General features: G+C 37.0%; 1 protein-coding gene across 2 annotated transcripts in view; it reads right to left on the bottom strand.

Moving 5' to 3' along the window:
• Window positions 1–21,152, bottom strand: part of WDFY3 (WD repeat and FYVE domain containing 3) — a gene marked incomplete at its 3' end in the record, with an annotated part of 191,890 nt that overhangs the window by 60,546 nt on the left and 110,192 nt on the right. For both annotated transcript variants that reach the window (XM_084233369.1, XM_084233370.1), the window contains exons 34-41: window positions 11,871–11,970; window positions 9,392–9,552; window positions 8,087–8,316; window positions 6,881–6,990; window positions 4,855–5,037; window positions 3,928–4,085; window positions 2,754–2,831; window positions 765–992 (exon numbers count right to left, since the gene is read on the bottom strand). In XM_084233369.1, coding sequence (XP_084089495.1) covers window positions 765–992; window positions 2,754–2,831; window positions 3,928–4,085; window positions 4,855–5,037; window positions 6,881–6,990; window positions 8,087–8,316; window positions 9,392–9,552; window positions 11,871–11,970 — 1,248 coding nt within the window. The remainder of the gene's footprint in view (window positions 1–764; window positions 993–2,753; window positions 2,832–3,927; window positions 4,086–4,854; window positions 5,038–6,880; window positions 6,991–8,086; window positions 8,317–9,391; window positions 9,553–11,870; window positions 11,971–21,152) is intronic.

Raw genomic sequence — 21,152 nt, 5'->3', positions numbered from 1 at the left:
TTTTGCCATGTTATAAGGATTTTCAGAATTAAATTTAGTGGATTTTATACTCATACTATCTCTTTAAATTTTCAGTGACCTTACTGGAAAAGACTGTGTTTTCCTAAACATGATATCTGAACCACTATTACCTTAGACAAAATTTTTCAGGTCTTATCCAAAAATCTGAGTTAATACTCTGGGAAGGGTAACTTGTATGAATAAAAGAAAACTTAAGGCAAATGATGTTTTAAACCAGTGGAGTCAGCGATAAAGCTTCTCAACAAAATAGGAAGGCCTACATATTCAGGTTATTAGCCTTTAGCCACTCCCTATATTTCTTCAAAGTATACTACTATAATGCCAATATTTATTTTATTAATTAAATGTTCACTTACAAAGGGTTATTTTGTGCCAGATAGCATTCTATGTATTTTACTTATTTTAACTTAATCCTTCTAGCAGCTTTTGAGTAGAACTATAACTGTCTTCATATTATTTCCTGAGGCATAAGGAAGCAGAAACCTAAAGAGACTAAATGACCTGCAGAGCCAGGCTTTAACTTCTGGTCATATGGCTACAGAATCTACGATGTCAATCACTTCACTATGGTGTCTCGCTGTGCATTGCTGCGTCTTTTCATTCCACTGCGTTATCCTGACATTTCCAATTTAAAATAGTTTATCAAATATTCTAAATTCGATATTTTATGTCATTGGACTGATAAGAAAAAATGCTTACAAAGAAAAAGAAAAAATTTGAAAGTCTCAATTTTACATACTTACCGCCACATTTGTCTCTTGCTCCGTTTCTGGCACATAAGGGTAATGGTTATAAAACATATCATTTCGCACCATTTTTTTCCTCATTCGGCAGGGGCCTTCTGTCATCTCCAACATCCACTTATCTAGGTGAGAGCCGATCGGGGGACCCCATAACCCGCGCTCCCGCAACAGTTCATACTCAATTTGGCACCACTCTTCTGTAACATACTTCAAAGCATTTTGCTGACGCTAAGGGAAGGAGACCAGGGTGGTGTTCAAGCAAAAGTCGGAGCAACAATTAAACGTCTACAATAATTTCAACCCAAGTTAATGTTTGGAAACAAAATCAACACATATCATCTTGGCTAATATTATAAAAGTGAAATTATATTTATTTATGGTTAAAATAAGCTTCCAATTTTGTGAGAAGGTGGGGTTTTTATAATAGCCAAAGGTGATTAATGTAGCACTAAGTTAATGACAGATATGTACAGAGGACACTATGTAGTGTAGCTGATCAGAGAGTTAGTTCAGTGTTACAAAGTCTCCGTAATATGGTAACATAGGTAATGGTAACTGTAATGGCAATACTATTTGTGAACACACATTTCAAAGGTTAGTCCAGTGTGAGTTAATAAATAAACATGGTAATTTAAGGATGAATCCCTCTTATCTGCTATAAAACAGATACTAGAACAGGAATAGGAAAAAACCTAGGAAATTAGATCAAGAAATGTTCACACGTTAGATTAATGGTAAACTCGGTAGCATTTCCGAAGATTTTTAGGTAAAAAATATAAACATGGCAGTTCTGACAGAGAATTTGACATGTTAAAATAAAAGAGAAACTATATTCAATTGGTCACTGGAACAGATACAAACCATTTTATTTTAATAGAAATTATGACTTGGTATAACTGCTGGCTGGTATAACCTGCCAAATGCCAAGACGTACAACATTTCAACACAGATGATTATAACTAACTTATCTAATGATTCATAGAATATAAGTATACAATTTAAATCTAAGAATAAAGGTCTCTTTATACAACTAGCAGTAAAGATAAGTGAAACAACCATGAAATTAACAGTAATCAGTAGTAGTTATATGTTCATGGAGGGAGGGCAATCACCTGTAAAAACTAAGTCTCTAGTGTAATTCCCATAAATATTAGCAGCTTATTATTCAGAAATTTTTTTTAAAGATTTATTTATTTATTTATTCATTCATTCATTTATTTAATTCTATAAGCACTGGGTACAGTCAGAAGCGTGGGAGGGTGAGAGAATTCACCAGAGCGGGGAGCAGAGCAGGCAGAAGGACCGAAGCACACTGCTGAGGGGAGCAGCAGGCGGCAGGAGAGGTCTGCACGCCATGTGGGACCCTCCTCCGGTGGCCGGGGAGCAGCCGACGATCGAACAGGCGCTGCAGAGGCTGCGGGCAGCTTTGCAACCCAGCGCTCAACCGCTGTGCCACCGGGGAGGCCCAGCATTCAGAAATCTTTAAACATAAATTGTTTCACAAAGAAAATATTTAGGATAGGTTGTTGGGTAATTATGAATTCAGCCAGAAGATCTCACTGAATTTTTCTTTTATTTACATAATTGCCAAGCACTTGTAATAAAAAATAACCTTGTTTCATCATCTTAGAATTTTAAGAGATTTTGATGCATATATTTATGAACTCCTTGTTAAATCTGTAATGGATCTTTCTTATATTTTAACTTTTATTACTAACAATAACATGCAATATATTACTACTGATGTCAACAGGATTTAGCTTGACTGATTTCTAGTTTGATGCTTTTTAAAGCAGTTTTTCTATAGAAATTTAAAAATTTTCTAAAAACTGATGGCCCAAGTAGCTCTGGCATATAATCAAAAATATTTATCTGATGATGAATGCAGTTCAGCAACTTACTCTTAAAATGAGTGGGGCAATAGCAGTACAAACAGTTCTTTCTCACTTGAGGAATGTGCAACAAACTACCATGCTTATGAATTCTTACCTCCTGATACTCCTTATATTGTGTGTCCACTAAGTCACGAACAACAGCAATATGTGTAAACATCCACTGAGAAATCTCCTACAAGGATGGAAAAAGATTCTTAATATTTCTTGGATTTCCTTAAAAATGAGTTCACTGCCTTAAAATCAATGCTGGACAATTAGTGGTGCCATCACAGGCACCACTCCAAAAAAATACCACACACAAAAGACACCACACATAAAAACTCTGAAAGATTAATTATGTGATTATCCTAGTGAGGCTTGTACCCTAGTGGAGGGGACACATCCCCCTACCTCCTACCCCTAAGTCCTTTCAAGGAAGGGCCTGCTGCTTCAGCTGGCAGCACACAGGCCTCACCTCAGCAATGGAAGCTCTGGGCACCTCACATCCAACCACTGCCTGCTGTGGGGCCTGCAGACTCGGTAATATGGTAATATAGGTAACGGTAATTACCTCCAGGACAGTGGCAGCTGCCTCCAGGACAGTCCTCCAGGCCTTCTGACTCCCAGGCTTCCTAACTGCAAGGTGGGCTGAGGCTGTCACTGGACCTGCACCATTGACTGTATTTCCCTGAGACCAATCCTACTTACTCCCCCTTCCACAGATGATGACCACAGGGACACTCCTATAAGCACTCTACACTAAACTCCCTCTGCATGTTTTTCTTGCAAGGGGTGACTGATAAACCATAGTTTCTCTCAGAGTGCCTCCCAGCTGTCATGAAGATTCTGGGATGGCAAAGAAATAAATGATGAGGAAAAAATCAATGCTAAGGTAGCTGAATTAAAAAAAAATCAACCACAGGTATATACGGGGTCATAAAAAAGCCATTTTATTCTATTCATGCCTTAAAATTTATGTAATTATTGACAGTAGAAGTTTGGAAAAACTGGGGAAAAGTTATCCATAATCTTATCATCAGTCAACATCTGAGTCATACCTTATGTCCAGTCATGAAATGGATGTAAGCACACAACTGTTCAAGTAATTTTGTCCTACCATAATGGGAGACACTGTCATATTTCTACCTTTCTTCTAAAGCAAAAATGTGAAAAGTTCCATTTCAAATCCTATGTTTTCACACAATGAGTGTTATGATATATAAAGTACTATAACTAGACCTTGAAATACAAATTTCTAATAATATCATCAATGAAACTAAACAATGTACCTGGGTGGAAAGACTGTGCTTATTAAGACCACTTTCCTTTCGATTTCTTCTTGATCCTGTTAACTTGGAAAGACCAAAGCCACTGCTGACACGGGACAGTTTAGATTGTGTGGTGGGCACTAGAGCTTCTCCTCGACTTATGCACTTCTTTTCATGGGCTATGAAATTGAAATTAGATTATTTTATAGTTTCTCCACACATTCATTATTCTTATTATCATGTCATAATTACAAATTACAAATCTGTTATCAAAAGCAGCATATATTATTATAGCATATATACACTCTCTTAGATATTAAACATTTACTTGCTGTGATCTTGTTTAAGGAGAATTAAGCATTATTATACTAGTTTAAATTTCATTTGGCTATAACTTCAGAGCTTTGCAATAATATGCAAATTTACTTTAACTGTAATCAGTCTCTATACTAATAATAGTTCATAATCTATCAAAAATCTTTAGTACTGGGCATTCTTTGAATTTAGAATGTTTTGAATTTTAAAAATTTAATTCATAAATAGTTCTGCTGCAAAATGTATGATTATTCATATACCAAGTGGAATAAAGACAGGTAAGCTTTTGTTATAAGTGAATTTTTGGCCAAAATTAATGGAAAAAATCTTGATTTTTCAAGGCTTTTTAAATTTAATAATTGTAGATAAGGTATTGCAGACTCATCATCAATGGTAGCCATGCTTAAATGTGAGCAATATGTTACTAACACATAAAGTATCTTAGAGAATTTAAAAAAATCTAAGAAGAAAAGTCAAATTTTGGCATTGTCATTCTAAAATGAGCTATACTGAACTGATTTTCATTTCTAGTGTTGTCATAGTATCCTTTTGGGAAAATCTAAATTACATATCTAAAGTACATTCCTACACAAAAGCTGCATGTGAGTCTGCTGCTCTCTTAGGTCTTCTTACCCAGATGATTCTGCCAGCATTTCAATGCAGCTTCTTCAATAAGTGGCCTTGCAATGGCTATGTCCACGTGGCCCCTTTCATTCACAGGTAGGGTGACTTTGAAAAGCTCCTCCAGGGCTTGTTTCTTACTATGTATCAACTCAGTCCAAACTCTGTTAACAGCTTTTATGAGAAGCTGACGCCCTAAGAAATTAAAGAAGAAAAAAAAAGCAATTGATCAAAAACACAATTGGAGGGAATATTTTTCTTCATATTTTACATGAAGAATTACAACTATGGTGTGTAAGTGTTAAAAAACAAATGCTTTATCTCATCTAGTTCAGTAAAAAGGAATACTCAGCTAACCAAATACATGGCTGGCTCTGTGGAAAACTTAAAAAAAAAAAAAAAACAAACAACTTTGTGCTCATGTAAAAAGCCTCATTTTTCATTTACGAAACTGAAAATTACACATAGACTGCATTATCTAGCTTTTTCTATATAAGGAAATAACTTATTCCCCATTTATGAGTAACTTTTAGACCTGAATATTTAAGGATAAGTCTAAAATTAAGTTAGATGCTCTTGAATATTTTGTGAAAGGAAAGAAATAACTTTTAAAAACAGTTTTTACTATTAAAATCTTTCTTGCTTTGGATTCCTTGCTAATGTGTTTGAGTCCTGATCTAGACCAGCCACTCTTTAGCAAGCATTAAAATCACCTGGAGGGCTTGGAAAAACAGCTGGTCTCCACACCCAGAGTTTCTGATTCAGTAGATCTGAGTGGGGTCAAAGAATCTGTGTTTTTCCCACAAGTTCTAGGTGATGCTGATGTTTCTAGCCTGAGCACCTTGCTTTGAGAACCAATGTTCTAAATTGTCAGTTCCCTGGCATTGGGTGAAAACAATCACTGCATCCTCAGTGCATGGGGTTCAAGAATTTCTGATGAAAGAAGAGTGAATGAATGAATGCATGAATGAAAGGTGGTATGCTTAACTTCTAAAGAATAAAATCACAAGTAAAACCACTACACTCAATTGCTGGGGAGACAAACACTACTGTGATGATCTCATCTTTTTCATGAAATAATATGTGTAGGGTAAGGAAAAAATGTCAGGCTTTTCTGCCCTCCCGCCATCAGGATAGATGATAGATCCTTGCGGTCCTGAATGCATGCCTGATGGCGGGCACCTGGAGTAGGGTGTGGGCATAGGTAGATAGGATTCACCTGGGCTAAGACTGTGCTTTTAAGGGCGGCATCACAGGGACACCAGAAGAAGCCAAGAAGCCGAAAGAGAAGCCGAGAAAGAAGCAGTAGAAGCCGAGAGAGAAGCAAGAGAAGAAGAAGCTGAGAGAAGGCCGGAGAGTCCAGATAGAGTGAAGACTTGCTGGGGGGCTGGGAGGCCTGCCAGCTTCCCGGCCCCCCAGCACCCCTGCCTGCCGTGTTCTGGGTAAATCCCAATAAAAAGACCTGCAAAAAAGCCACTAAGGACTCTGACTCCTCCTTTACCCGGTCTGCTGGATCTGAAAACCTGCTCAGTGGCCATTCCTGCCCTTACAATATGCAATAAGAAATCAAGCCACTTGAAGACTTTAATGCACAATAGTTAATAAAGCCAGGGGGAAAACAAAATTTAAGAAAGAGAGGATAAAGAGAATAAAAATGGCAGTACTGATAACCCGTCTCAAGCAGTATTACCTCTAATGTGAAATGCCTAGCCCTCCCAAGAGGTAGCTCTTATCTGGTAAGTGGCAAGTTAAAAATTATACTACTACTTACACAAAGGCAAGAAGCAGCAAGTTTCCAGTGTTACTACAGAATGCTGAGGGCTATCAATGTCGGCGGCTAGTGGCTCACCCAAAAGGAGACATACAGCTAGTACGTTGGTGTGTGTCATGGGCACATGATTTTATATACAGGTGTGCCCTTCTGGGAGACTAGTTGATAATGCTGGCAGTTTCTGAAGTCAGTTTTTTTTCAGTTATACTTTAAAATATGGAAACATATGAATGGGGGGAAAAGGGAAAAATAAATCAAGGTAATTACCTTCACTAATATCTTGGCTGTAACCACCATCAGGCTCAATATCAGAGGGGATCATAATATGCCATGTAGTCATGCGGGCTTCTGCTTCCAGTCCAAATCCATCCACGTTGCTGAAAAATTACAGTCAGTTTAAACTATATAAACGAAATGATTGTTGCTGAAAACTGTAATGACTACGTATTACTCTGCAGACACAAGTAAATGTTGGCTCTATCAAAGTGCCAAAACTGGCACACAGACATTCAGCAGATGCACAAAAAATAGAACTTCTCGTTTACAACGAAAATGCTTTCTAAGGAGGTGATTCACAAATCCAACAGACTAAATGTGATCAAACTATAGCATCAAGATGAGCATCTTAATATTTAAGATGTTTTTTGATTACTACTAACATTTTTACCTAAATCTCAAAAAAGTTCACTTAGTTCCAAAAATATTCTCATGTTCCCATAATCCTCTTATCTCACCACTTCGCTCCAATAGCAGTGAAATACTTGCAGTTTCCCAAATGTGTCATATTTCCTTCCCCCTCTGGGCAATCACATGGCTACTCTTTCTTCCTGTATCATTCTTTGTCCTCTTTGGAGGGTTTTCCTCCTTTGCAATCAAGTTCAAGCTGTAATTCAGCAGACTGTTTTCTCTAGGTTGGGGGGTACCTGTACATGTTCCCAGAGCACAATACTTCTAGCAGAGCTCACAACAAATCTGACTGATCTGGCTTCGTTATCTGTCCTCCCTCCTAGGCTCTGTGCTCCAGGGGGCTGCTGCGGCCTCCTGCTCGTTCACATTTCATCCCAGCTCCTATTCAAAGCCTGGCACTCACCAGGCACTAATGAAATGCCTGTCAAAGCAATCAATGGAAAAACACTAATTCCTCCCATTTCATAAACAACATTGTATTTGTTCATTGCATTCTTCTCATTTTATCCCTCTTAACTTCTAACAATGTGTATTATATTTACTTTAAACCAAGCTTTCTTTTAAATGTTATATAAATGCTATAACTGAAAAATTTAAAGATGTAGAAAATTAAAGGCAGAAGTACTCATTTCATTACAAAAATGCAATGATTTTTTGCATGAGGTTTTAAATAAATCTGAGATAAAAGGAAAACCAAATGTTACTATCAAAAAAGGTAGAATGAAGAGTTCTACTGGAATATTATCAGATAAATTCAAAGTGCCAAACTGAACCTAAAGGAGTTACCTTCCAACATGTAGGTTAATCAAGCAGTGAGCCAGACAGCTAATGAACTCTTGGTCATGGTTCCCTGGTCCCAAGATCAAATTCCTGTTTATAGTAAGGACTCTGAGCGAATCAAGGAGAGCTACTTGCTGAGGAACAGTTTTGTGTGCCCGTGAGAACTGGTACAAGATGGTCCTATTGAGGCAGTGATAAACAGCATCCAGTGACAATCCCTGTGATCTTCTTTTTGACTAAAGGTATGGAAGATACTTTATTCAGTAAATGAACAAAAAAAAAAGAGATCTGCTTATCATTCACACATGAACTTGCATTAGGTTTATCATGTACCAGATACCATGCCAAGTACAGGGGTGCTAAGACAAAAATATATGAAGCTCTTGCTATTACGAGGTTCAGAACCCAAGGGAAACATAAATACAATTTAATGAGATGAGGGCTACATAGAAATACATGTTCAGGCAGCTGCTAACACTCGAGGGGCAGCTGCCAGGACAACATGAAGATGTGCCTACTGAGGAGTCTCCTACCACACAGATTTTGTTAGGGTGGATCTTTCCCCAAAAGTACTGAAAAAATTACCTGAAATGTTAGAAAAAACTTCCTTTAGCATTCTAATTTCAGTCCCTTACTTGAGAACTTTTCTCATTGGCTTAAAGACAAAGTTATCTTAAAAAATTAACAGGTAACACATAAAAAACCTACACACCATATTACATATGCTAGTAAAAACATGTTAACAGTATTTTCTACTTTCCACATTATGGGTTGAGTAAGATTAATCCCTTGATAAACCAGGTCAGTGTTCCTTTGAGGTACAACAAAAACACCCTCAACTGATGTTTTCAAAGGAACAATGACTACAAAGAACTTTGTAACAATTCAATTATGGGATAATATTTATTAATACAACTCTTCATGGTCTGGTTTACCTTTATGCATTGACATAGAATGCCATAAAGACATCACATTGTATTAACTTAAAATATTTAAATCTTAAAGGAGCTATCTAGCTATATGGGTAGCAAAGAGCAATGCTAGCAGGGAGGGGAGTGAGAGGCCACAGCTTGAAAGAACTATAGGCAACTTTATAAGGGACACAGTGGCACTAGGCTTTTGGTAAGGGGGGGCTAACGGGGAGAAGGTATATGGGTCTACACTTTTATTCACTTTTAATAATCTTAGCTTATATTAAATGTTAACACTCAGTATCTCATTAGTTATACTTATTTCCATCAAGTATGACACCTTAGGCAGTTTTTCAACAAGAAAACAAGTACTCTACAACTAATAGTGACAATGGATTACCTGTGCAATTAGTTGAATTATAAAATCTATAAGAAGTTTAGATTCTTTGTTGAACATGCCTTGCCAAAGCTTGTCCACCACACGTTGTGTGAAATAAAACACATTGTTGACCAATACCTGGTAGCTTCCTCCACTGGTAATAGGCAGAGATGCATCTTCCCCTAAATTCCAGCAGGAAAAAAATGTCTAAGAAAATTGATATCTACCAGCACAAGACCAGATGCTCAAACAAATCAGGCTAAGGAGAAATGAGTACATCTACATTATTTAGAAATAGGACTACTAGCTCTTATGTACTATTTTAAGAAAATGATGTTCATGGCTAGCAATCATGATAATGTTGGGAGAAATACTCTCTGCAGGATTAAAGTGTTATGAATTTGAGACTGTGAAGTCTCCGTCGGCCCTAGAACAGTCTATGATAATCAAACGGTTTTTCAATTTAAACTAACAGATGATTTCTGTTTGAGTGAAAAATTAAGTCAGTTTATTAGCTGTAACTTGATTGTGTATAACTAATAAAGGGTAAAGCAAATCATCAAATATCTTTGAGTATACCTTTAATGGCAGTGAAATAATATAGGCAGAAGAGCACTTCAGAAGATTTGTAGGGAAGAAAATCTATAAACAGTGGTGGTACCAAGTGGCCTCCACCTGCTCCATGGTTGGCATCAGCTGAAAGTTCCTCTGAAAGTTCCCTCAGGGTTATTAGTGGGTACTTGCTTTGAGACTAATCTTCCTAGCTTCTCCTCTTAACCAGAATGTTCCCTATAAGCCCTTCCTTTCTCAGGATTCTCGTGCCTCCATTGATTGTTAATATTATTCCCACCTAACCCTAAATCATCCTATAACACAAAGCTTTTTATTTATGTGGTTAAGATTGATCTCACATGATTAAAGCAAATAGGAAAGTTGGACTTGACACTGTGCTTTGAGAGTACACAATGGCACATTAAAGCATTTAAGTTTTCTTGGCAAACTTACTCTGCAAAAAAATGGTAATTTAATAGCACAGAGGTTCTAAGATTATCACCAAGAACTCAAGTAGCAAATACACTAAATGACTGTTTCTCCCTTCTTTAAATTCTACCTTTGCTTTACATATAAATGTTAACTCCACTGTGAGTATTGCTTCCTATTTTTTTAATATAAATTCACAGATGAAATATGTATCAATATTTTGAATTTATATCCTGTAAATCATGCTAAAGAATAACATACCTATGACCCAAAAGTTTTACTCATAGGTACTCAACAGATATGTATAAACATTTTTGGCCAATGTGAACAAGAATATTTATAGCAGCTTTATCTAATTTTAATTTTTTTATTATTTATTAATAAATTTGTCAGCTGTTCACACGTTTACATAATTTTGGGTCATGTTTACACTCATCCACATGTGCACAAACCTCTCTGACCTCCACTACACCGCCTATGCCAGTGGCCTAGTCCCTCCCTTTCCCTATTGTTATCTCCCTTCCCTCTCCATTTCCTCTGGTAACCAGCAACTTTTTCACTAAGATTGTTTTTGCAGTATTTTGTCAGTATATGTTTTTTGCTGTTTATACTTTGTAGATAAGTGAAATAATCTGGTAACTGTCTTTCATTTTCTGACTTATTTCATTTAGCATAATCATCTCAAGATTCATCCATTTTATCCCAAAAGGCACTATTTCATCCTTTTTTCAATAGCCAAGTATATTCCAGAGAATATATTTCATAATTTCTTTATCCAGTCATCTGTCATTGGGTATATAGGTTGATTCCATGACTTGGCAAACCAAGTACCCATCAACAGCAAAATGGGTAAATGTACATAATATGATAGGATATTATATATTAATATGATGGAATATCATATATTAATGAAAATAAATGGAATCCTACTATATGTAAAAAGTGACTAATTGTGGTGTAAGAGACAGACTAAAAGGCATACTGTATGATTCCATTTATAGAAAGTTCAAAAGCAGGCAAAGTGAATCCATTATTTTCGAAATCAGAAGAGTGACTGTGTGAGTAATAATTGGGTCAGGGCAGGAGGGGAGTTTCTAGGGTTGCTGATGACACATTTCAATCTGAGGTGACCTATACAGGCATATCATCTGGATGGTAAGTCAGGGATCTACATTTCTAATTTATCTTAAAGTATATTACAATGACTAAATTAAAAATTAAAAAATTATTAAATATTTATAAAAGTACAACCTGTTCATGTAAATGATTTTAAAACATTTTTCTCTTTCCTTGTCCTCTTCTTGCCACCCCTGAATGTACAGAGATGAACAAGCATAAGAACTTGTTGATTCTTTATTCCAGATTCAATGGAGAGAGTCAGATGGGCTTTTTCCTCATAGAAAATTACCAGTAAGAGGGGAGAAATGACAGCAATGAGGAAAGAGAAAGTTAAAAAGGAAACATACTAGAGTTTAGATAGAGTAATGACAGGTACAAAGTGAAAATAAAAGAGTATTACCTAATAACACATCAGCTGCAAGCAAATGGTCCATCACACTGTCCAAAATGTAAGTCTGAAATTCTTTTTGCTGAGTTCTTGTAGACCTTTCAGGGGAAGCCTAATCAATAAAATTTATAATTAGAAACAGAACCAACTAAACTAAACACAGATAGTTACATTATCACAGTTACAAAATAAAAACTTTACAAGTAAATAATATCACTGTTGAATGGTATATATGCTGATAGTCTTTCTCTTACTTTTTTTTTCTTTTATTTAAAGATCGATTTATTTATTTATTTATTTACTTATCTATCTATCTATCTATCTATCTATCTATCTATCTATCTATCTATCTATCTATCTATCTATCTATACATACAAGCACTGGGTACAGTCAGAAGCGCAGGAGGGTGAGAGAATTCACCAGAGCCAGAGTGGGGAGCAGAACAGGCAGAAGGACCGAAGTACACTGCTGAGGGGAGCAGCGGGCAGCAGGAGAGGTCTGCGCACCATGTGGGACCCTCCTCTGGTGGCCAGGGAGCAGCTGGGGATCGAACCGGTGCTGCAGAGGCTGAGGGCAGCTTCGCAATCCAGCGCTCAACCGCTGCTCCACCAGGGAGGCCCCTCTCTTACTTTTTTGACCATAAAGTAAAACATCATGTTCATTTGAACCTTTTCCTCCTGAAACAGTATTCTGTATATCTTAAGTATTTAATACATATCTAATCATCTATTATACCTCATTTCCAATAGAGATCTGACAGTTCATAATGAGATATAAATTACAAAACCATTAAAACAAAAGCTCAGGAGTCTAGTAGAGGGTAAGTCAATGGGGAGGGGAATATTTAAATCAAAAAATGAAGCAACCACACAACTTAGCTCTGAGTTTCCTAGGTAACAAGAAAACAAAAAGATAATATGGTTCACAAAGCGTTTTATTCTCTATGAAAGGAAACACACTAGATTGTCAATAAGGATGTTTTTCCCTAAGTTGTCAGAATGTTCTCTGTGCATTTTTAAAAAGAGGACAATGAACAACCATCTAGGATTGTTCTTGATAACAGTTTTATACAGTAGAGACCTCGTCTTAATAATTATCTTGGAAAAAAGCTGAAGGGATAAACTATAGTCCTCTGATGGCATTTCTATCGCTAGTTAGGATGATTTATTTAGGTGCATCAAGTTCAAGTATCTAACCTGAGAGGCACAGGGACGACAGGCAGGAAAGAGCCTGGTGGCATCCTTCTCAAATGCCAGTATTTGGAAAGATGCATATGTCTTAGATGGAGGCACTGTACCAATGCTTTGCAAGTGAAATAAAAGAACCTATTCTTTTTTAATGGACAGAGCCAGAACATGTTTATGACCATGTGATAAAAGCGGGCTTTAGAAACAGTATGCTTTATGCATTTAAGTAAATTATAAAAAATAACTCGTATCATTCTATTCTGATTTTGAAAGTGATAGTGATTAAGATTTTAAAGGATATGCAAATCACGTAGTGTTTCGCCTATATTTCCTTCTATGTATTTTATGGTTTCAGGTCTTATGTCTAGTTCTTTAATCCATTTTGAGTTGATTTTTGTGTATGGTGTGAGGTAGTGGTCAAGCTTCATTCTTTTGCATGTAGCAACCCAGTTTTCCCAGCACCATTTATTGAACAAACTTTCTTTGCTCCAATGCATAGTCTTTGCTCCTTTGTCAAAGATTAGTTGACCATAAATCTGTGGGTTTATTTCTGGATTTTCTATTCGATTCCATTGGTCTGTATGTCTGTTCTTGTTCCAATACCATGCAGTTTTGATGATGATGGCTTTGTAGTATAGTTTGAAGTCTGGGAGTGTGATGCCTCCATTTCCTTCTTTTTTTTTCAGTAGAGCTTTGGCGATTTGGGGTTTTTGGTGATTCCATATGAATTTCATCAATAATTGTTCTATTTCTTTGAAGAATGACATTGAAATTTTGATTGGAATAGCATTGAATCTGTATATTGCTTTTGGTAGGATGGCCATTTTAATAATGTTTATTCTTCCAATCCATGAGCAGGGGATGTCTTTCCATTTCTTTGTGTCTTCTTCTATTTCTTTTAACAGTGTTTTATAGTTTTCTTTGTATAGGTCCTTTACCTCTTTTGTTAGATTTATTCCCAAATATTTGATTTTTTTTGTTTCGATAATAAAAGGGATGGTTTTTTTGATTTCTTCTTCTTCAGATTTATTGTTTGTGTATAGGAAGGCTACTGACTTTTGCGTGTTGCATATCAAAGACATCTTTACAGACACATCACCCAAAGCAGTGATAGTGAAGGCAAAGATAAACAGCTGGGACTACATCAAATTAAAGAGCTTCTGCACAGCAAAAGAGACAATAACAAAAACAAAGAGAAACCCCACCAACTGGGAGAACATTTTTGCACCCAACACTAATGATAAAGGACTGATCACAAAAATCTACAAAGCTGATGAGACTCAGCAACAACAAAGAAAATAACCCAGTCAAAAAATGGGCAGAAGAGCTAAAAAGAAACTTCTCTGAAGAGGAAATGCAAATGGCCAACAGACATATGAAAAAATGTTCAACATCACTTGTAATCAGGGAAATGCAAATCAAAACTACCATGAGATACTATCTTACACCAGTGAGAATGGCACATATTAAAAAAACTAGCAACAACAAATGTTGGCGAGGTTGTGGAGAAAAAGGAACTCTCCTGCATTGTTGGTGGGAATGCAAACTGGTCCAACCACTATGGAGAGCTATGTGGAGATTTCTGGACCTACTAAACATAGAGCTTCCATATGATCCAGCAATTCCACTCCTAGGTATTTACCCAAAGGACACAGAAACATTAATTCCAAAGAGAACCTGCACCCCTATGTTTATAGCAGCACTATTTACAATAGCTAAGCTTTGGAAACAGCCCAAATGCCCAAAAATAGATGACTGGATCAAAAAGATGTGGTACATATACACCATGGAATATTACTCAGCATTCAAAAAAGATAAACACATGCAATTTGCAGCAACATGGATGGCGCTGGAAGGGATCATGCTCAGCGAAATAAGCCAAAAAGAAAAAGAAAAATACCGGATGGTCTCACTCATAGCAGGAATCTAGAAAACTTAAATAAGGGACCAGGGAAATGAATCACTATAAGAAAGTGAAAATCAAAATCAACAAAAAACTATGAACCAGAGACACTTTTTGGGGGGTGGGGGCCGGGAGGGGAGGGATTGGGGTCAGAATGGGGCATTTGCAATTGTATGGGGGAATATAAAAATAAAATATATTATTAAAAAAAAGTTATTAAAAAAAGATTTTAAAGGAGTTCAAATCTGAATTCTATATTCAGATCAAAGATATTATTTTAATGACTTGAAAACCAATAGCTAAGGTAAACGGTATGAAAATGCGCATTTTCTGATAAAAGCATTTATTTTCTTTTAAAATAACAAAGTATGGGTCTTAGCAGTTAAAGGAAAACTAGTGCTTATGAGTTTAGTTTGGCATTAGGATAATTTGGGAAAAGTGAAGGAAATGTCATGTTCTTTTTAGTCTTAATGGTCTGCGTAGTTGATCAGTTTATACAATGGTCAGTAGGAGGGAAGTGGAAAAGGCCTGCCTGTGTGCTCACGCTGATATTATATTGAAATCCCTACATCTGACAACCAAAAGAAAGTGAAGATTTTTTAAGTGAGAGGCAGCTCGTTGAGAGGTGTATAAGGATTACTTTGCAATCAACCCTTTATTCAAACAGTTTATGTGATCAAAATTAAGGACTGAGGTTCTACATAGACAGGAGGACTTAAACACCCCTGACGACAGCATTAGTCATTCAGGATCATAATCAACTCAAGGTGATTAATATGATAAGTAATTAAAAAAGTAGGGTCTATCAGATCTTAACTGAACAAAGTTTAAGCGTCTGTGAGACCATAGAATACAGAGAAATAGCTTTATCAGTTGACAATATTTATAGTCACTTCATTAGAAAAACTCATTTCTATTTCACAAGGATTATGACTAGTTCAGACACAAAAAGGCACTTAATTCTCTGATTCCTCTTATAGAAGTTCTTACACGAATGATCATGACCCAGAATTTACACTTGTTATTGGCCTTAATTGCTGAAATTAAATGTTCTTGCTGAGATTTACAGTAGTCTAACTTTTCACAGAATAAGACTTTATAAATGCATGCACAGGTGTCTGAGGCATTTTTCTTTAAACAATCCATTGAAAACTATTATGTAATAGACACGAGTTTAGTTTATGTGCATTATCTCATTTAATGTCTTTGTGGCTTCATTTCCAAAGCAAGAGTTGTAAACAAATTAGAATATAAACAAATTGGGGGCCTCCCTGGTGGAGCAGTGGGTTGACTTCAGGGCTGTGAATATGTCCGCAGCCTTTGCAGCGCAGGTTCGATTCCCACCTGGCCAGGGAGCTACCCACATGGCGTGGCAGACCTTTCCTGCCTCACCCGCTGCTACCCTAAGCAGTGTCTTTGGTCCGTCTGTCTGCTCTGCTCCCCACTCTGTCTTTGGTGACTCCTCTCACCCTCTCCTGCCTCTGGCCTGTACCCTAGTTCTTGTATAAATAAAAATAAATCTTTAAAAATAATAAACAAATTGGGTTACATCAAAATAAAAAACTTCTGTATACTCAAAGAAACTCAGGAAAACAAAAAGACACCCTACTGAATGGGGAAAATATTTGCACACTGTACAAAGAGGCTGACATCCAGACCTAGAAAGAACGCATACAACTCAACAAAAAGAAAACTAAGAACACAACTGAAAAAATGGACGGGGCCTCCCTGGTGGCGCAGCGGTTGAGCGCTGGGCTGCGAAGCTGCCAGCAGCCTCTGCAGCACTGGTTCGATATCCGGCTGCCGGGCGAGGGTCCCACATGGCATGCAGACCTCTCCTGCCATGCCCACTGCTTCCCTCAGCAGTGTATTTTGTCACTCTGCCTGTTCTGCTCCCTGCTCTGGCTCTGGTGAATTCTCTCACCCTCCCACGCTTCTGACTGTACCCAATGCTTGCATAAATAAATAAACAAATAAATAAATAAATCTATCTTTAAAAAAACAAAATTAAAAAAAAAATGGAAGGAAAAGCTAAATAGACACTTCTCCAAAGAAGACATACAGATGGCCAAAAGGCACGTGAAAAAAATGCTCATCATCACTTACCATGAAGGAAATGCAAATCAAAACCACATGTAGTGAGATACCATCTCACACATGTGAGAATATCCCACATCAAAGAGATCAGACGCAAGCGTTGGTGAGGATGTGGAGAAAAAGAAACCCTCTTACACTGTTGATAGGAATGTAGACTTGTCCAGCCCCTATGGAAAGCAGCATGGAGGTTTCTCAAAAGATTAAATGTGGATCCGTCATATGATCCAGCTATCCTCCTTCCAATAATCCACCTAAAGGATGGAAAAGCACTAATTTGGAGGGATAGATGCAGTGCTATATTTATTGCAGCACTATTTACAATAGCCAAACAAACCTAACTGCCCAAGAACAGATGGGTGGATTAAGGAGCTATGGTATATATACACAGTGGAATACTACTCAGTGATATAAAAAAAGATGAACTTTTGCCATTTGCAACAACATGGACAGAACTGGAGGGGATTATACTAAGCAAGTAAGTCAGAAGGAGAAAGACAAATGTCAAACGATTTTACTTATATGTGAAATATAGAGAATTACTAACAAAGGGTCACATAAAGCCAAACCAATAAAAAAATCCAGAAATCTTACTGTAGAATTGAGGCTCCCAGAGACGGGATAGTGGTAAAGTGTAGAGGATACGCCAGCAGACTGTGGTGGAGGACTTAGTTGCCCTGCCTATGGGTGTGGTGTGGTAACATTCATCTAAAGGGGTGTAATTCTGTACCTTGCAATCATTTACAGTGTTGTAAACCCAATGTTACTTCAGTTTAATTAAATAGAAGATGATACTATCTACTTGATAGTATCTCACATATGTGAGGTGATATCTCACTGTGGTTTTGATTTGCATTTCCCTCATGGCAAGTGATGATGAGCATTTTTTGCATGTGCGTGTTGACCATCTGTATGTCTTCTTTGGAGGAGTGTCTATTCAGCTGTTCCATCCATTTTTTCAATTGGGTTCTCAGTTTTCTTTTTGTTGTGTTGTATGAGTTCTTTCTAGGTCTTGGATATCAGTCAGAGGTACAGTGTGCAAATATTTCCCCATTCAGTACGGTGTCTTTGTTTTACTGAGTTTCTTGTATGCAGAGTTTTTTAGTTTGATGTAGTCCAATTTGTTTATATTCTCATTTGTTTACAACTCTTGTTTTGGAGATGAATCCACAAAGATATCACTGGAATATTTTGCCTGTTTTCAGTAAGTGAGCTTGTGAGGTCTGGCATAAAAAAAAATTAAGGTTTGAATCCTAGTTATTACTTAACTTTTCTAAGCCTCAAATACCTTCATTTTAGCATCGGCACATACACTCCCTTATTTCTGCTGAAATTTTCATATCCAAATTCAAATTCACAAGAGCAACTTTGCAGACTCTGGGCTACAACCTCCTCACTGTTCTTTTAGATAACCCTGTTTTACCCACCACATAACTAGGATGAGTTCAGGCCATAATGAAGCACTCTGATCTATCCTGGCTCTGACTGTCACATCTATCTTGCTAGAGAAAACAGTGAAGCCAATCAATATCAGTACTCAGAGTCCCAGCCTCCTCTTCAAGGCCTAAGGTTACCACACCGAATTGTCAGTGCAAGGAGGCCAGACACCCTCAGGTTTATACTCTCCAAGGTGAGGGCATTGTGGTTCTGCGAAGTAGGTCTTTGGTATTTTGCTGTTTCTGTCATGGGTGAAAGCCTTTAAAGAGGAGGATTTTGGATTTCTATCTTGGCAGAAGTATTCCTTGAGTGAGTTCTGTTCTATTAGAATCATTGCCTATTTTTGCCACAATCTTTTGGTCTGTTTATTTCCATGCAGTCAGTGAGGGTGGGTTTCATTCTGATGTGAATGGGGGGTCTTTTGGAAGATGGTTAGAAAACAGAGTGAACTCAGACAACAGACAATTGCTCATGGTATCCGAGAAGCACACACTAATAAGTGAGTCTCCTTAGTTTCATTATCTTTCTTTTTGGTATATAGAGATACGATGTGATCTTTTCTCATGTACCTTCTTTCCACTGTCATAGTGGTCTTCATTGGGTGCTAATAAAGAGCCAGGTGGTGAGAGCAGAGGACACTGATGAATGGGGAAAAGTCACTGGCCACCTTGCATAGGCACACTCAGCTATTTAATTTTTTGAATATGTCTTCTGTGTCAGGCACTGTGCTATAAATCTTACATGTACTTTCTTATTTAATTCTCCAAATAATCCTTAGACAGGTTTCATTTTTATATTCATTATAATAATGGGCAAAAGCTGTAAAGGGTGAAGAGAACTGAAGTAGGCCAAGATCACACAGATACAACCAGCACACATTTAATTTCTCAAAACTGTTTTTGCCAGGTGATTTACATATATATTCAACTCTTACCACAATCTTGTAGGGAAGATAGGCTATGTCATTCCCCATAGAATGAATTTAGCTCAGTGGAATTAAAATGCTTATGTCATAAACCAAAGGGTCGGAATTCAAACACAGGGATTTCTCAATTTTTTTCCTCTAATAGAACAGGAATTTATTTATTTATGCATACAAGAACTGGGGTATAGACCAGAGGCATGAAGGGGGGAGGTGAGAGGATTCGCCAGAGACAGAATTGGGAACAGAACAGGCAGACTGACTGAAATACACTGCTGAGGGGAGCAGTGGGCGAGTCAGGAGAGGTCTGCTGCGCCATGTGGACAGCTCCCTGGCCGGGGATCAAACTCGTGCTGCAGTGGCTGCTGACAGCTTCATAGGATGCACCTTAACCCCTATACCACCAGGGAGGCCCAGATTTCTCAATTTTAAACCCATGCTCTTTCTGTTAAACCATACTGCCTCCTTCTATGAATGGGTTTAGTGGGGTATCAATAAGCCACTCTATATGAATGGGAATCTTTTCTTGTTATAGATTCCCAATAAAGATAATTTCACATTCTTTTGTAGACACAATCGAGTAGGAAGCAGATACTCTTATGATGAAATTCCTACAATCGTAGAATGAAAATGGTCTGGTTTGAGTTCATCCAACTGAAAATGGTCTGGTTTGGTTCAAACCCCTTTCCTCATTGAGTATGTAAATGGTAAACATCTAGACTAATTTCCTTCTTGAATTTCTTCAGCAATGAAGACTTTATAATATCATTCAAAACCACATGCTTATAATTTATTATTTTATACCATAGAAATACATGGAGTACAATAGAATTCCCACTAATATATTTTATGGATGTATATTAGACCTGAAGTTCCTCAAAGAATTAATATTTAAATGAAAATTTGTATCTATCATTAGGTGGCATCCTATTTTCATGTTTGGGAAAAATTAAGGATGTAGTTATAGTTAACTGATTCAAAAATCATATGAAGGCACTGTGCTGGTTTTGTGAGATAAAAAGACATGTAAAAATTGGTCTCTAGCTACAAGAAGTTTATATTCTTTCCTCGAGGTTTTAAACTTGACACTGCCTTCTTCTCCCTGAGATATAATCTATCACATAGTAATCACACAGAATTTCCCTGTAATGTTAACTAGTGTATACAGGATGAAAATGTTACCTTTATGCTAATACATGTTTTATTGAACTGTTTCTATTAAAAAAAGATCTAAAAACACAATAAAGGATCATCATATAATTTATCCATGGTCAGTTATGGTTCCTAAAAGACTAAAAATGCTATTACAGGATACATTTACCAATATTTCCCATATGAGTATTTTATTTTTTGGTTCAATTCAGCTTTCTTGCACACACTGCTTCTGAATCTTAGTCTGATATTTTCTCATTACCAATTCATTTTGCATAGAGTGCTTCATATTCTTACCCAATGCACTAAGATACTGGCCATCTTTTTTCTTATTTTTAGAAGTTCCCAAAGAGGATAGCCTCTACAAGACAAGCTTTTAAATTCTACCACATGGGGATTCTTGACGAAAACAATTATTTTTTTCTGCTGATATTGAATACCATGGTCCTGATTAAAATGCCAAACATGACTGGTACCTAAATTACACTGGCAATTGCTTTTAACTGACCAAACTGATACTCCACCAAGTAATAAAACATCTGCTATGGTTTTAAAGTTTCAAATAAAAAGTTAAACATGAAGGCCACTAGAGGGAGCA

This window comes from Talpa europaea (genome assembly GCF_964194135.1).
Source record: "Talpa europaea genome assembly, chromosome: 5".
NCBI lineage: Eukaryota > Metazoa > Chordata > Mammalia > Eulipotyphla > Talpidae > Talpa > Talpa europaea.
This window is presented reverse-complemented; position numbering and strand designations above follow the sequence as displayed.